We start from the raw sequence: 18,852 nt of genomic DNA, 5'->3' as shown, positions 1-18,852 counted from the left end.
AAGAGGACGCTCATAGGTATATTTATTTTATGGCAACACGATAATAGCTGTATGAGTGTATGATCCATCACGACATTAGGACATCATTTTAAAAATCTATTTAAAACGTGTCGTGTTAAACAGTTACCACTTTGTATAACAACATTTATATTAATTAATATGTATGCTGATTTTCTCAACAAATTTGCAACCTGCGTTAATTAACATGGAACAGTAGAGCAAATAGTTCACATTTGTTCAATTGATTTGAATCGATTAATTTTCATATTTGAATAACATATTTGTCTCGTGCTCTTAAAGATCAATGCTTTTTTGCTAAAAGTTCAATTGTTGAAGCTATATTTTTATGATGTACCGTGCATGTTAAACTCAGATAACTTCTAGTTAGTTTCGTTGAAATATTTGTGAGTTATTAAGGCTTTGTTTGCATGATCTCTCCAAAAAATTGCACCAATTGAACGATTTTTCCTTCACAAAATTCGTACTTCTTTGACAATAATTTACATATAAAATTTTTCTAAAGAGAAGGAAATACTGGCATTCATAATTTTGCTTGTGTAGGTCTGTACTGTAATGAAATGTGAAAAGTCTAGTGTAATGTTAACATGGCTGAGCCCATGGTTTAACTTTAGTATAAATTTGAGAAATTTGAAATATATTGGAAAATACTATCAACATCAAACATCAGTTAATAGAACTTTCCAATATTCAACTCAAACTCAACTTAGACATTGCAATTTAGTTATATTATATTTATTATATTATATAATTAAGTGGAATTTTCTGAGAATTATATTATCATTTATTCACTCCGGATTGAATATATTTTATCATAAATCCCGTTATTAATAATAATCCAGCATTAATATAAACAGACTTATAATTTATAATATAGTTTCAACTAGATATTTTAAAAAAATGTACTCAACCCAATCGAATCTGTAATGAAGCTCAATACTTCATAAAATATATAAATAGCTTATATATAAATTCTTTTAAAGATCTAACAGAATAGTTCTCATATTTTGATCCTAAATCATTTCTAAGCAAGTCATCTGCTTATTGCATTATTCAGGTAACCACAAAATGTTAAATTTATTGGGTAAAATATTAAATTTATTATTCTTCTCATACCAACAAGCTGAACGCACGCTAATACAGTCTCCTACATCTCGATTTAAAATTCCTCATTTTATTTTAAAAAACGTGCCATAAAGAAAATTTTCAAGGAAAATATGTTCTATTTTAGTTTTCTTTTTTATTTTTGTTGATTTATCCATATCTCCAGGTAATTGATGATTAGGTATTAGATTGCTGCGGGAAATTTTTCATTATATATTTTTCTTACAGGAATAAATCTAGAATTAGATCAAATATTAACTTTTAATGCTTCACGATAGTTATCGTCAGGTTTCTTCTTCTTAGAGGGATCAGTTTTTGGCAGCAGCTTTTCATGTAAAAGATTCTCCATGGTTATGAGACTCTTAATGTAGATGGAATCCAGAAAATAAAAACACCTTTCTTGCAACCCAAGTATAATGGACACTGTTTTAGCTTTCCTAGAATAAAATATGTTTTAGCTTTCCTAGAAATCTCAAAATATATTTACTTTGATATTTAATATTTTTCTGTTGGTTTAAACATCAATGATGTCAGTTTTATCAGTCGCAACACATTATTTTAATAATACGTAAATGCAAAATATTTTTTACCATTTCTTCATAATATATTCACTTAATTAGTCCGTAAATGACACTCATAATATAAGTACATAATTAAAAGAGAAATGAACTTAAATCGTGTATTTTTCACCATAAGCCACGCCTGGTTGAGTTACTAATTTTTCCAGTAGAAGAACACACAATGTGGACGTTTGAATGTAATATTATGCCAAAATAATTTTTCTGCTATAGTTATAATTAAGATAATTTTGCATCTTGTCTGAATTTTTGTTGAAAGAATTCAAGCAAATCGGGTCTAGCTAACACAAAAATTTCCTGCAGACCGTGATGTCCGTTTTTAAATTTATAAAATTTGAGCAAAGGTTTGATTATTAATTGAGAATCAATGTATTATACGACAGTGTTTCTTAAGTGTGTGTTTTTTGAGATACAAGCGAGGCAGACTCCCTCCCCCCAAAAAAAAAAAATAAAGTGTCGTCGTTCAACGAGTGCTGGCTCGCTTATGACTGACATGCGTGAACAACACGCATGTCAGTGACACGCATCATGAGTCATCTTTATTTTCCCCTTGATGATTGATAACAATTAGCTGCATTAATCATATACATACGTTATAGTCTTCACATAAATTATATTCTGTTACACATGAATTGAAATTTTCTGTTTATGTCTATTATTTTGTTTACCTCTTAACGTTTTCAACGCCGTCACGAATCGTTTACACTCTAAAATAATAATAATAATTGTACCTAATAATTTTACATTATGCGAATTCGGTAGGTGATGCATCATTTGCTGAATTCTGTAAAAAAATTGCACAAATACTGCATATATTTGGAATTAACATGAAAAAGATATAATTCACAGTTAAAAACATTAAATCTTGGCTATTGTTCACAGTTCATACGTATTTCTTGTCTCGATAGAAGATTTACGTCGCGAAATCCTCTATTGAACTTGTCATTAACGTCAGTGTAGAAGAATCGCGATCAATTATTTGGGTCTCCCGTGCCTTAACATTGACTCTAGATTATTGCTGTCAAGCCTGCGATAAATCTTCTTTTCAGTGCCGGCGCAATTTTCTTGCCGGGTTGTTCTGTGACTCAGCCTTATTTTCTCAGCCAACACGGCGAGGACCGCTTAATTTGTACGCTGCATCCTTGTACATAGAGGAGACATCCAAGAACAAGATTTTCGTATCATGGATACAGCGTTGAAAACTATTGGCATGAAAATTTCATGTTAAAATTTCAATATTATGATTTTTAAAACACTTTTAATTGCATCTTTCGTTTCAGACAAAAGAACATTCAAAATATCCAATTAATTTTGAATTTTATCAGTCATTACCTTACGTCCCACATCATTCTAAATGAATAGAGAAGCCATGAATACTGAGCCTTCTGATGGGTAACCTAAAATTGGGAAAAATGAAATTCTTTGCACCAGGTCTTGAACATCTCATCATAGAAGAAAGAAATGGATTATTTAAAGTTTAAAGTTGTTAAAATAAAACGAATAATGAATAAGTAAATCAGATAATTCTTAACCAATCTGTCACACCCATTCCCCAGCCATATATTCACTCATATAATGCGCAATTGTGAATTTACACTGAGTATACTATATCTCTTCAACTTCCCAATCACAACGACCTAAATCTCTAAATTCAGATTCAAATTTCAATAAATATATAAGCAAAAATCAATTCAAAACAATTATATTAACAATACAGTTTCTAAATCTCTAAAACTTCTACGTCATAATAATTTGATTACAAGATTTATATCCGGCAATATACAATGAGTAGGCTCCTCAAATTAGCAAATTAGGATACCAGAGCTTGATTTTGCCTGTTAATTATTAACAATTCTTCTTGCGGAAACCTTTCTGAACAGCTAAGAAGTTTTTTCTGTCTCGACAAAATTTTGATCGACAAAATTCCTTCTATGATCGACAAAATTTCGATCATAGAAAATCCGTTCAACCAAAAGAACCTACAAGCGTTTCGATCCGGAATCGAACTCATGAATCCTTCCTTCATCGCGTTGTTTCAGTCTTCTGACTCCGAATTTTTCCGTTATTTTATAACGACGTTACACGCTGTCAAATAACTTGAGTTCTTTAGCTCAAATATCCCAAAAATTATGTAAGGATAAACAATGGACTAACCAATTGATAATATAATAAACATTTGCCTCATTATGCGGAATTTAACCAAATCAAAAAAATTAACGTTATGCCTAATGTTTCGTGCTCTATGAGCAAGTCTGCATTACCTGCAGAGTGACATGAGATATTGATGATTCAATTGTGTTCTTTGTACGATTAGTTAGGCTTCTCTATTAATTCTGAGGAAGAAGATCATCTACAACCTCACGGTCTGAGAGAAACAAAAATCTGAAACGGATTAATAATCAATGTTATTTAAAGACTTTCATGCGTTTCAATTTTTATTAGTTTGATTGTGAGTTTAGAATGAGGTAATTCAGCATCTAGGTTTAGCAAGACCGGAATGGCTAAGTGATTGAGTTAACCAAAATTTGAGCAGCAAGTTTGCCGAAAGCGGCTCGCCTGGCGGTTAAGAATCGGCGACAGACCAAAATGGGCTAATGGAAGCAGAACATATATATTATATTATATTATGTTATATTATATAATATAATATTATATTATATTATACTGAATAATTAATTCCGCAGGATGTTCTACCCAAATGTGCCAAAATTTTTATTGCGTCACTTCAATAATCTTGCAGTACAAGGAGGGGGAAACTTCTTCGGAGGCCACAAGAAAACTTTATTGTTAACCGATGGCCGCAACTACGCATTAAGTGTATTTAAATTACCTTTCAGGATTAAAAAAATGATAATGACAGAAACTTTTATTTCACATTCACAATATATTAAAAAATTAAGTTGCAACAAATTCCTAATTATGTAATCGGATTTCACAATCAGTAATATAATATATTCATTCTAACAAAACTTTATCAAGATCAGTCATAATGGTAAAGATCGAGAATAAAATCGACCTAATATCGCTCGATATCAAACAAATAATCGAAAGAAAAATAACTAAAAAAACTCTCTAAAAAAACACAATTAAACATCACATCATTTACAATTGAAGACGGAGTTAATAACTCCTTCTTGAAAATTCTTTATACTATCATTATTTTTCTGCATGGACAACTTGAAGAGGATTTGACGGAGATTCTAATGAATCCCCTTCAAAGGCGACGGATTTCAAATATTTTCTGAACAATTTATCTTCAGAGAGGCCGCAATGATATAGAAAAATTAGAAAATATCATACTTCTGAATTTATTATGCTGAATTTTCAAAATTTAACACGAAATATTGAGTTCTGAAACTCCGGGTTATAAAAATCTGTCATACTATAATAATTTAGTAAAAAAATCAATTGAAGCTTGAATGTTCTTAAAGCGTTACACGCATCAGTATATTATCCAGTTGTGCGAGTTAAGAATTTTTACAAAATACTGAAAATTTTATTATCAGTGAGTCGTAGTATCGTCACAATAAATTGCAATTGTGAATACAAATCGCAAATATTCGTCAAAGCTACATTCTGTGATTATTTGGCTGTGTCATTGTCTCTCGAGCTCCGGCATTTGTTCGCGTATCACGATCAATCTAAGTTATCGTCAGCCCCTAAATATTGGCTTACAATTTGTGAAGAATCCTACAACATTTTGCCGTCTCGGTGCAAGATAACTACTCTGCTGAGTTTGTTTTAAAACGTTGGAATATTTTCACAGCCAACATGAGCCAGTCGTCTTTTTGAACTGAACAAGCGAGACAAATCACGCACGTCTGAGACACTTGTGTATCGACGATGACTCACAACAATTAAGGTTCTCTCGAAAATTGTACCTACAACACAATTGAACAAATTATACGAAAATTGTACCTATAACACAATTGAACAAATTGTACGAAAATTGTACCTACAACACAATCGAACAAATTATACGAAAATTGTACCTATAACACAATTGAGCAAATTGTACGAAAATTGTACCTACAACACAATTGAACAAATTATACGAAAATTGTACCTACAACACAATTGAACAAATTGTACGAAAATTGTACCTACAACACAATTGAACAAATTGTACGAAAATTGTACCTACTTCATAATTGAACAAATTGTACGAAAATTATACCTACTACACAATTGAACAAATTGTACTAAAATTGTACCTACTACACACACAACTGTACAAATTGTATAAAAATCGGATCTACTACACAATTTTATAAATTGTACGAAAATTGTACCTACTACATAGTTGTACAAATTGAACGAAAATTGTACCTACTACACAGTTGTACAAATTGAACGAAAATTGTGCCTACTACACGATTGTAAAAATCGTGCGAAAAATGTACCAAGCATTGCGTCAAACTATTTGGAAGAATTATAGGGCAACATGGGGCTGCGCGCCCCCCACTTTTTTAAACTAAATTTTTGATGAAGATTTAATTGATACGAGGTGGTTCTTTGTTTTGTTTAAAGGTACAACTAATAAGGGATGTATGATGTGAATTAGACGCCTATAGAGTTATTAAATTTTTAATGAAACACTATTTTGTAAAAAGGTCAAAATGGGCCCATTGCACCACCCCTGGGGCAATTGGCCCATGGGCTTGGGGAAGGGGCCCACCCTTGGACCCTATACCACAATTGCATATTTTTCGTTTAAATATGATAAAACAACACTTTACAGTTACAAATAAGAAAAATGTAATAAAAAATATGACATTCAATCATTTACTAATAACTCAAAAAATCATATCCTTAACTTGAAAAAATATACTCTTGGCTTTAGAAATCTATCACTGACGTGTAGAAAAATATTTCATTGACATAAAAATATATTTCCTTGACTTGAAAAAATATATCCTTGCGATAAAAAATTTGTCCTTGACATGAAAAAATGTATCCTTACTAGAAAAAATATATTTGGTTAATCAGAAAAAAACTTCGTTCCAGTTTCGTCCATAATCCAGATATTATGTGCAGAGAATTCGTACCTAATCGTGATTTTAGCCAACTCCATATAAACTCATCAACTTTTAGCTCATTGGTGTTGACTGAAATCAACTTTTGGCAAGGCAAGAGTCAATAACTCGATAAGGGGTCATAAATACGCATAACTAGAAACTAAACCTGCTGCCTTGAGTCGGTAAATCAAAAAATCGTTCAATATGAAGTGTAATTTGTTATTTCAAAAAGTTAGTCATAGTTTTGGAAAGGTCATTGAGACAAATCTAATGATGTATAACACAAGACTTCACCATGGGCGCTTTGCCCCGTGACACGCGTGGGCCCGCGTGCCCTACTAGGTATCATTTCAATTTATATCGTGTCAAAATTTTATTTTAAAAGCTATTAGTCTAAACTTGATCTCAAAATTATCCCTATAAATATTACTTTCAAAATATAATTCAGAGTAATTTCAAAAGCTTCATGTTAAGTAATCAAAACCGTTTTATTTAGCAGCAAAAAAATTTTATCTGGGCTAAAACAGTTTTTCACAAATAACTTAATAACGCAAACCCTTAGCAAAACGTAAATCCGTACACTTCATCCCAGTGAAACTGTCGACCGGCGGTAGAGAACACGGACCAATATCTGCCATACTTAGCGAGAAACCCGCTATGGGCCCATGACCCGCAATGGGCTCGCTGCCCCATATACAGTATGTTACCCTACTTCTGGAAAATTAGTTATTATACTTTACAGCACGCATGTAATAGATTTAAGAACGACTCCTTATGGAAACATTCGCAGGAATAAGTATGCAAAATGCAAATTATTTCGCTAATAATCTAAAAGAAATGCTTAAATGGATTCGTAACATTCACTTTTGACTTAATTAGGTCATCCTGAAAAATAATGTTCACGTCATTTCATTAAACACAATAGATGAAACAATAAATGAAGGTATAAAAGTATTTCACCAAAAAAATAATGGAATCACTTCTGTAATATCTGAATGAATAATTTATCCTCATTTAAGTTCATGAGTTATTTTACATGCAGAATGTTATGCAAACTATCCAAATCATACTAAATTGTTACACTATTACATGGAGCCATCGCTTATCTACATGTTTAGAAATATTTACGAAACTTAGTATCCTATATAATATGAAAGAATTTAAACATTAAATAAATATATTATTGATGTGTGACCAAGATGAAATCACATTTGCGGAGTATCTAAACAGAAATTTCTGTGAAATTGGCCATTAAAGATTAATGGGAGTAATTTGTATTGTGGGGTATTTTCGATTAAGAAAAATAAAATTTAGCAGCAGCAGCAGTTTTAATAAATTTGAGGCAGATATTTTCAAAATAATTTGGGATGCGACGCATCGAAAATTAAGTCAAAAATTATTTCAGTTTTTCTATAATAATTTTGACCGAAAAAAATATATCTTCCAATAAAACTCAAGACATTATTATATGCTTGAATTAGAATATAACATTTTTGTGGAAGCTAATTTTTTATGTTTTACTGAATTTCTTAAGGATTTTTGTTTACCGTACATTTAATTGATTTTATTGTTCATCTCAAATTAAAATCTTATGACCAAAAAGCACAGAGCACACACCGATTGAAATACCTGATTTAGCTAAAATTTAATTAAATCCGTAAATTAGCGGGAGATTTTGTTTATTTTTATAAAATAAGCGGAATTTTTGAGAATTTATTCCTTAAGTAATTCCCTTCGTCACCCAGAAGAAACTAATGGTTTCTATAATTAATGTTATAATAGGTATAATAATAATTATATCAATAATAATACATAAAATTATTTCGTAAGTAATTCCCTTCGTCACCCAGAAGAAACTAATGGTTTCTATAATTAATGTTATAATATTTATATTAATAATTATATCAATAATAATACATAATAATAATATAAATTTACAAATTGGTCGAATAAATAAAATTAATGTAAAAATTTTCATATAACGTCTCCGATGATAAAATCTTATAATCTAATATACTTTTGTATTAATCCAGCAACCACTTCATCAACGCTAATAGCCTCATTCCTAAGCACCTACAGGCTTACCGCTCATTTTTCCTCACTATTTAATTTCCCTTTAGTAATTCGCCCTCCCCATCATCGTGACTCATCTCATATTTTTCCCCCCACATTTCTCTCCCACATCCTCTTCTCTTAGTCCGCCCTGCAGTCCCCTTCCATTTCCCTTCCTACCCTCAAATAACGTATATATGGAGGACAGGCGGCGAGCTAGCCCTCAGAACAAGACTTCTATCTGCCAGTCAAGGTGCGGTGTAAGATACGCTTTCGTTTGTTCATTTCTCTGCGCAGTAAGACTGCATATTGTGTGAATCAATAAACTCATATTTTCAATTCAATCTTTTGATTCAATATACACATATTTTCAATCCAATCGTGTGATTAAATAAATTCAAGAAATGTCATCTAACAAAATTTCGAAATAAAAATTATGGCAGTAAATTATAATTAAATTCTACTAGGAATGTCGGAAGCGTTTGATGATCAGTTCATGTGTCTTATAAATTTAGAGAACCTTATACCAGAATGAGACTTTTACGCTTGAATACGAACGTGTGTATGTTTGACTTAATAATTTGAAAGCGAAGAAAATGATAAAATTTAAAACAATACAGACATAATAGTATAGTATATATAGTATAGTATCTTCGGCATTAAAGAATAGGCCTGGATAGGCCTGTCGCCGATTCTTGTACTTTTCTTGACTATACTAGCCTTTTGATCAGATCTTTTCAACGGACGGTAGATTAAAAATCGCTTCTAGATATCAGTTGTTCCGTAGGGTACGAGGCATTTTAAGACTAAACATATGCTCATGCATGGCCTTGTCTAGTCTGTTCTTGAACGCGTTCATACTCGGAGCGTCAACAATATCTTCAGGGAGGCTGTTCCACATGTCAGTGACTCGAAGCGAGAAGAAATGTTGTCGCGTGGATAAGTTGAACCGCAGTTTTTTTAGTTTATAGCCTGTCTCTTATACACATCTAGATGTGTATAAGAGACAGGTTCATCCACTGTGTTTTTCTGACTCCACCGAGCTTTATCTTAGGTACACACGCATCAACTGCAGACATAACTATGTTCTTGATGAATGACCAAGACTCCGCCACATTCATGTTCGTGATACAGTACGAAATGTTCGCTGCACTCACTGATTCACGAAGTTTAACATAGTCGCCTTTCGCAAAGTTGAGACGTTCACGCTTCCGAGGCGTCTTTTCTGTATAGCACTTTTTAAAGAAAGCTCACACCACACTGATTCTCTAGCTGACTGGTGCTCTGCTGATAACTTCACTTGTTGGGCCCCATAAAAGGTTCTAACCCACAGAGCTACACCTCTACTACACTGCTCTTCGTTTAAATTATGAAAGCAATCAAAACCTGGCAACTGAAATTCGGTCAGGCTCTGGAGCGACTATACCGCACGACTGATCTCCACCGCGTCTCAATCTGAACTGAATAAAATGTACGACTAATTAATTGGAAATTATTCATAACATTTGGTCGGTTGATTGATTACTCGTATTCTTGATTTTTTGAACTGATGACGGAACTGGTCTGAATAATATTATCGATAAAAAATATTTTGTATAATTCTAAATTAACTCTAAACGCAGTTTGGCACGCTTTTCCAGTAAATCGAGGAAATTTTCTTTTCGTCCCTTGTTGCTTGTACACTATACAGGCTTCCATTGTAGATGTTACAGAAGAAATATTACGACTTTTGACATGTTTTCATTCATAACAGATACTCGGATGGCGTTCAAAATGGCAAGAGGGAAGGCCTATCAATCGCTCCTGGCGCTGTGCTTATGCTACGCCGTTGTGGAGACCATCTCCGCGCCAATGGTACAGTCTATTTATTCTAACCTTTCGGAAATATATTTTTTTTTCTCAAGGAAAATGAAGCCATTTTTTAATTATTTTTGAAACAGCTAGAAAAGAACTGTTTTTAAGGTACACAATCCTTCAATTTTAGGCGTTCATCTACACCAGTGGTTCCCAAAGTGGGCGATGTCGCCTCCCTAGGGGCGGTGGAAAGAATTTGGGGGGCGGTAAGGAAGAAGAGGGCGATAGGGGGCGGTAAGGAAGAATAGGGCGATAGGGGGCGGTAGGGGGGTGACAGTCCGAATTCGAAGTCAAAAGTTCGAACTATTGTTTGACGATTTGTACACAACACGTGCAGCACATGACTCCCAGTTATGATTTTTTGGCCCAGATCCGTTTTTTAACCTCTCCTGGGCTTAGGTCTCGGACAAACTAACGGCCGGACTCGCGGCCGGTCTCACGGCCAATTTTCAAATTCGACGATCAAGGAATATCTCTCAAACTAATGAACGTAAGTCGATGAAACTTGGTACACGTATAAATTAGGAAATAACGGTAATGTTTAGCTCGTGTAAATTTTTTTTTACTTTTGCCTTCATATGTGAGTTATATGGCAATACGGGCCGAAATTCACAGTGATCAAGGAATTTCTTCCAAACTACTGAACAGATTCGAAAGAAATTTTAAATTTGCAGTCCTAACTACCGAACGGCAACGTTTAACTCGTGAACATTTTTTTCAATTTTGCCCTGGTTCGCGAGTTTTTTTTTCATTTCTCCTTCTTTCGTGATTTAAACAGCAATACGTGCTTAAATTAGCAGTAATCAAGAAATTTCTTCCAAACTACTGAACATATTTGAACGCAACTTAGTATTTGAATACCTAACCTCAGCAACGGTGATGTTTAGCTCGTTACAATTCTTTTCTATTTTTCCTTCGTTTGCGAGTTATACGGCTATACGTGAACGGCTCTCGGTAGAAAGCCGGTCGTTTCTCCTATATCTGAATAACTCGATAACGAAAGTGAAATATAAAAAATTTCACGAGCTAAACATCACTGTTGGGAGGTTAGGTATTTATATATAAAGTTTTGTTGAAATCTGTTCAGTAGTTTAGAAGAAATTTCTTGATCGCCGTTAATTTAAGCGACAAATTACCCGGCGATACGGGCCTACTACAAGGAGTTGTGAAATCAAGAATGACGGTGAAATGAAAAAAAAAATCGCAAACGAAGGCAAAATCGAAACAAATTTTACAAGTTGAACAGAAAACAAAATCACCGTTTGGTAGTTAGGAGTGTACATTCAAAATTTCGTTCAAATCTGTTCAGTAGTTAGGAAGAAATTCTTTGATCACTGCGAATTTCGGCCTGCGCAATATAACTCACGAGTGAAGGTGCAATTTAAACATTTGCACGAGCTAAACATCACCTTTTGGTTCTGATGAATACATGTTCCAAGTTTCATTGAGCTGCGTTCATTAGTTTGAGAGATATTCCTTGATCATTGAATTTGGAGATTTACCGTGAGACCGGCCACGAGTCCAGCCGCAAATTTGCCCGAGACGTCCTAGGTTTCTAGTGCAGGAACAGTTAAATCAGCTGAAAAACATATTGGTTTACTAAATGGGGTTCTATATGTGAAATACATATTTGTGTTTAACCTTTCTCTTTTAAAATGCAGCGTATTAAATTTCAAGAAATAGGCGTATGTTTTCATATGTGTCTGTTGAGGGCGCTAGAAATTCACTAGGGAGCCAAAAGGGGCGCCAGCCTGAAAAAGTTTGGGAACCACTGATCTGCACAGACGTAAGATTCTGATGTTCTGTTCGATTAATGGTTGTGAAAATGGATGGTGCCCGGGCAACCATAATGCTTGTAAAAATAAATTTTTGTTGAATATATAGAGTCTATGGTTGATGATATTTGATGCTTCAGTTCTCTTTGTTTAAAACTTTTTGTTACATCTGTACATCGTCATCTGTACATCGTGCAGGTCAAGTAATAAATACTAGTGAGAACGCGTAACATAAATGTTAGTTTTCAAGACGATGTCCTTCGATTTAAGTCACCATCTTTCAATAAATGCGATTTATCTTAGACACAGAATACAAAAGGGACTTTTTTTAAGGGGATCGGCTACCCTAAAATTTGAAAAATTTTGAGTTTTTCTGTTTCTTATCTCATCTTAAAGGTTGTTTTCTTGCGCATCGAACGGTATAAGTATCGTCCCTGTACGTCGAAAAATGACTTTTTGACAGCTCCTCAAAGGAAGGCGGGTTTTAGGTCCCTTAACAAAACTCTACGAGGATAAATGACGCGCTGGTCACTCCACAAAGGAAGGCCTGGCATTAAGCAGCCAATCATGGCACTAAAGTGGGCATAGTCTTGTTTGAAAGAGCACTTTCTTACGCATCGATTGGTGGTACACCCATCTTTGTACCTCCATTTTCTACTGCACCACGCCCCATAGAACGGGGGTGGCCTATCGACTCTAACATCACTTTTTTGAATTTCGGTCTGGTTCGTTTTTTATATGGGGGAGAAGGGGGGGGAGGGGTGAAAAATGAGAAAAAAATGGGAAAAATGAAGAAAAAACGCAATAAAAAAACTAGATGGAAAATGAAAAAAGTGATGTTAGAGTCAATAGATATGGGGCCATACTTTCAAAACTCGCTAAGTGAACGTAAGTACTTACGCTCTATTTTCTTGTCTATGATTGGTGGATTTTGCTTGAAAGGCCATCAATGATTGGCTGATGAACATACGATCTCCAAACTTTTTTTGAAAGTATAGACCCAGGTCTTTACGAATCGATTGATACGTGTCTCGATGTTGTAGGATGTTATTTGTGGGAGGAGATAGATTTTCTAAAGTACCCCTTTTTAGCCGTTTTCTATGAATTTCACGTTTTCTATCAATTTTTCCGAAAAATTCATATGAGCAAAATGTTTTTTTCTTTTTACATTTTACGTATGTATGTGAAGTTTCATGACAATCGGATAATAACTGTAGAAGTTTTCCGTAGGGGTAGCCGATCCCCTTGAGATTAAAAAACAACTTTTTTAATCATTCAATCGCGAGAAAAAATTCTCATTTGTATGAAATCGCTTGAATGTTTAGCGGCGAATTTAGAGCGTGAAACTTGTGTAATATTTATTTTATAGTGCCATAAACTGCAATAGACTGTGAAGCCTGCGTATATTAAGAATTATGAGTAAAGAGCGTGTACAAATAATTCTATATATTCATTGGATTTTCTTTCTCAAATCCAGCCGTAAATAAGTTGTTTACAATAAAATACCCTTAGTTTTGAAGTTTTCTTACTTGTTTAGATGTTTGAACGGTCTGCTAACATCGCATCAGTACCTACTAACCAGTAAATTAAATGTCTGATACCACAAGGGCGTGCCTAACCGAGCGGACGGGTCTGTGTTGGTCGGCGACATGCTCTACTCCGCGGCACAGTGGCAAAGTTTGCTCGCTAGGAACTTGAAGTCTAAAGAAGTGCTTTGGCCGAAAACGAACGGAGTTGTCAAACTTCCATACAAGATAGCAGATCGTGAGTGTATACATGTTGAATACGTTGTGATAAATAGTTACTGTGGCAATAGAAATCGTTAACACATCTTATTATTTTATTCGATTCAACTTAGAAAATCAACGTTAGCTTCATTTAATAGTGATTCTCTTTCGTGAAATAATTTTAACTAACCACTCGTTTATTTGTGCCAAAAAATTAAGATAAACAAATTGAGATATTCTAATATATGTATATTGCGAGTAAGTTATCCTCATATAACATTACATGCTAGGGTTGATATCAGCGGCTTCTCAGATATCTGAGACAACATTTGAAAAAAAATTGTCCTTCAAATTAGTTTTGTCCATCGAACAAACTTTAATTTGCTTTATCCTGTTACTACAAAATCATACGAGTTATTCTCCCTACAAACGTTCGACTGACAATCGTGTATTAGTGACAAAGTTAGACACTCCACAGTCAAAAATGTTACTACTTCCTTATTCAACGAACCCAATAAAACAAACTCCCTTTCCTGAATTTAATAGCGAAGATAAACGCGACTCTGGTGAAGCTGGGCATCAGCGCCTGGGAGTCTAAGACGTGCTTAGAGTTCCCCGAGTTGTCTGCGGCTGACACCACGGCTGAGTACCTCAATTTGATGATAGAGGAGAGCTGCTGGTCCAGCGTGGGCTACACGCAAGGCGAGATCACGGATATCAGCATCGCAGGCTCTGCATGTAATGTGCGTCCCACATAGAAGGGTTTATTCAAATTTTGTTCTAGGTTATAAGAAATAATTTTGTACAGAGCTTGTAACTTTTTTCGCTTTGCTTTTTCACAATATATAATTATTAGCTTCTACGCTCTTCTTATGGGTTAAATGGTTTCAGATATTTATTGACACCAATAATTATATTCAAGGTATATTATATATTCGATATTAAAACGTAATTAGCATCGCATGTTTATGTAAAAAATACGAATAAACATCATTGTAGGAAAATATCGCTTCAGAAAGTACTTACTTGTATCGTTGATTTTCATGATAAACACTGTCTTTTACTACAAATGCAATTTGTGTATAATTTTTGATTTAACAGGTTATTTGAGTTCCTCATTTGACCTAATAAACTGCAGTAATTTTTGTACATGTAGTTTGATATCGCATAACGATATTTTGAAAATTTCGGATTTTTTGTAATATAAATGGACGCCTATGTACAACAAATTTTGTGTATGACCAAGGACGCCTATTTTCCTATGAATATTTCACAACTTCTCACGAGTCAGTGGTTGCCAGATGATATACAGTAGATTATGTTGACATAATTTGTTGCTTATGCAAGAACGCATAATAGACAGGAGCCTTCCAGAACTCCGATTACAAAACAGTGTCTTATTTGCATTTCATCCTCCTGTTAGTACCTCATTAACGCATGGTACCCGATTAACAGCTCAGGGGAATCATCCACGAGCTTGGACACGCGATGGGGCTGCTACACGAACAGTCCCGCAGTGACAGGTTAGTGTTGGAATTGCCGAGCAAGGAATGAAATTATGTAGTCTACACTGAGTTGGTCTTTGGTGTAGTTAATGTTGCTTACGCTGAGTTGGTCTTTGGTGTAGCTAATGTAGTTTACGCTGAGATTTGTTTTGTGCCGTGGTAGCTGAACGCCGTAGTGATGTGAATTTGAATAGCTTTATGTATCTTTTGCGGTTTACACATAGGCTTTGAGCTACTGTGAGTTTTTTTTTTCGTGGAAATGCTAGTTTTGCGGAAACGTTGATATTGCGCAGACAAACATGTTAAGTGCTTAAATCTATAGCGTTGTATGTTCACAATCAACGCTATAGCATGCTTAAGAAAAGCATAGTAACACTGAATCTGGCTTAACCTTCCCGACCTAAAATCTTATGGCCTAATCTACTCAGTACTCACGTTGCAACATTTCCCCACTCAAAACAAGCCCGAGCCGAATTTAACGTAACCACATTGGCTGCAGAAAGTTAGAGAGGCGGAGCTAGTGAGCAGTTGGAGCCAATCAATAGTTGCTAGAAGGTTGTAAATAGCGTGAATAGGTTAGGCCAGTAGAGGTTAGGCCGGAGTATAAGTGATTCGAGATGCATAACCGCTCTTAAGCCCTGCTTATGAGCGAGCACGTTCAAGTATCACCTGAAGATCATCGTGTCAAAATTTTGGGCAGCGTCTCAACGAACTAGATAACGGTTTTCCAGCGCAGTCTGCGTATTCCCAGCTCTGAAGCAATCAGAGGGTAGTATATAATTGCATGCTGGGCTGGACATTGGCTCAAGGCTTGTTAAGAGTTTAATTTGTAGCCCACGGCAGCGCCCCACCTGGATCGCTGCAAGAATTCAAGTTAAATTTTAGTCAGAAGCGTTTGTTTTAATCACTTTAAAGGCCCATCTTATAAAGAAAGAAAATTTTAATCGACAAAACTATTCCACAGATGAACGTGGAATGCACTTCTTGGCACTATAAATAAATAGAATTGTGTAGAAATTTCTATTTTGGTTCGATTATATTGGAAGGAAGTGCAGCAAGAGTTTTCGAAATTGATTGTGGACTTGTTTTCAGGGATGACAACATCATCGTGGTTACAGCTAACATTAGGCCTGGCGCAGAAGTTAATTTTAATAAGGATAATACCGTCAACTTCGGCCTCCCTTACGACTACTACTCCATCATGCAGTACCAAGATACTGTAAGACATCCAAAATTGGCTGCAGTGCCGAATGTTCTTGCCGAATAATCGTTGCTTCCAATTCGAATTTTTTTACATTTTAAGTTTTCCGTGCAGTGATTTTCAATTTATTATTCTGTTCTTCATATTAAATATATCTTCATATAAAAGGATATCTTCATATAAAGGATATCTTCATATAAAATATATGGATATGACGATATGTTCATAAGGATATGTTCATATAAAAGCAAAAATATTTTATTATTCATATCAATAATAAAATTGGATTTCAACGTGTTTAGCAGCTAAACGATCATTCTAACAGCAATTATCCCAATAAAATATTTCGTTACCTTGATGAAAAGGAAGATGCCATAGAATTTTTTATTGTTTTTAGGCACATTATTGACATAGTTCACTTGCAAAGCATAACTTCCAAAAGATGTCATAAAATTATTCAGTATTGTTTCCTGCATGAAATATAGGAAACGACAGTGAATTTTTTCGATGGAAGGTCGAATACCATTTAAATATATCTTTCTGATCCTTTGAAGCTCCAAATTAAGTATTTATTCTTTTTGCTTCGGAGTATAAGTTAATTTTGAATATTTGAGAATAATACATAAATATAATTCCCTGCTTCTACTTAGTTCACTCTATTTTTTGTATGTTAATGGATACATGTTATTTGCAGGAAACATATCCCATATATCAATACTCAAGAAACTGTTTTTTCAATATGCGGGATTTAAATTAATTTTCTATGGTTTTGACTTGCCCAGGCTGGTTCCCAGGGCCCTGAGCGCGTGATGCTCGCTAGAGACCCTCGGTTTCAAACAGTTATGGGCGCCATGGGCACAGGCAGTGAAATTACATTCATGAACATGAAGCTCGTGAACACCATGTACGGCTGCATAGGTGAGGCCTGTATACTGTACAGTGTATATTTTGTAGCGGTGATGTGTTCGACACATGATCTGTAACATAGTATTCTATATGAATCCATTCATGTTCCTATTCTGTACTAATATATGATCATATATTTCCATATTCTCTAATTATAAATAATGTTCCACTACAATATTTTCCTTTACATAGAGATTGATTTTCATCTTCATCACTAGAGCGAATAGACTATGCTAGGATTCTGAAAGTTTATTAGGTCAGGTGGAAAAACAACGCCAACATGGATTACTCGGGAATTGTAAAATGGAAATAAGTTGCACAACCGCTTTTCATATAGTGAGTAAAATTTTTCATGTGCAAAAAGGGAAAAGATATCTCTACTTATTCATGGACGGAATTAAGAAATTTCCAAAAGATGATGCTTTAATTTAGCCCATTTCCTCGACTTGTATTTCATCTTGAATTAAACAAGGAATCATATCGTCAATTTGCAAAGGTTGAGGTTCCTGCAAATTTAATAAATTAATTATGAAGTTCCTGCAATTTTATGATCCTAATCCTCTCATTTCAATTATTCCTACATAATTGAAAATATAAATACCCCTCAAAGCCAACATTTAAATAGAAGATATGACTTTCATTTTACTCTCGTTTCATAATATCGGAAAAATATTATGAAATTGAACATTTAATTTCATTCACGTACACTAATTGAAGAATCGAATTTAAATTTTGATCTGATCCTTTCCTGTAATCCTTTCCTATTCTTCCACTAAAAACTAATTTCATATTCTGGAAATATACCAAGTATTCTGGTTACGCGCCCCAGCGGCCAGGCTTCAACCACACACAAACCCACAAACTCTGAAGGATAGTAAAAGAAACTTCAGTAATAATACGGCGTGCTCTTAAGCAATTCAATTATTTATTATCTATGTGTGCCAGATGACTGGTTGGCGAAGTGCAAGCTGTCATCTGAACCCTGCATGAACGGCGGCTACACCAAGAAGAACTGCAAATGTGCTTGTCCGTTGGGCACTCTAACGGCGATGGCAGTGAAATTACCTTCATGAACTTGAAGCTCGTGAACACAATGTACGGCTGCATAGGTGAG

General features: G+C 34.5%; 1 protein-coding gene across 1 annotated transcript; it reads left to right on the top strand.

The window, feature by feature from the left end:
- The first annotated feature begins 8,988 nt into the window (after positions 1-8,988).
- LOC108666833 (hatching enzyme 1.2) lies at positions 8,989-18,811 on the top strand. Its single transcript, XM_018153763.1, has 8 exons — positions 8,989-9,023; positions 10,524-10,624; positions 14,007-14,163; positions 14,673-14,869; positions 15,582-15,649; positions 16,724-16,850; positions 17,615-17,750; positions 18,684-18,811. The coding sequence occupies exons 2-8, from the start codon at positions 10,532-10,534 to the stop codon at positions 18,809-18,811; spliced, it is 906 nt and encodes a 301-aa protein (XP_018009252.1). The 5' UTR covers positions 8,989-9,023; positions 10,524-10,531.
- Positions 18,812-18,852: the final 41 nt, after the last annotated feature.

This window comes from Hyalella azteca, unplaced genomic scaffold (genome assembly GCF_000764305.2).
Source record: "Hyalella azteca isolate HAZT.00-mixed unplaced genomic scaffold, Hazt_2.0.2 contig15685, whole genome shotgun sequence".
In the NCBI taxonomy this organism is placed as follows: Eukaryota; Metazoa; Arthropoda; class Malacostraca; order Amphipoda; family Hyalellidae; genus Hyalella; species Hyalella azteca.
Note: the sequence above shows the minus strand (reverse complement) of the source record. Positions and strands in the feature narration are given on the sequence as shown.

Coding starts and splice junctions, on each gene's coding strand:
- LOC108666833 (XM_018153763.1), top strand. CDS start 10,532: ATGGCGTTCAAAATGGCAAGAGGGAAGGCCTATCAATCGCTCCTGGCG. Junction 14,164..14,672: donor TCCATACAAGATAGCAGATC/GTGAGTGTATAC, acceptor TGAATTTAATAG/CGAAGATAAACGCGACTCTG. Junction 17,751..18,683: donor CACCATGTACGGCTGCATAG/GTGAGGCCTGTA, acceptor TATGTGTGCCAG/ATGACTGGTTGGCGAAGTGC.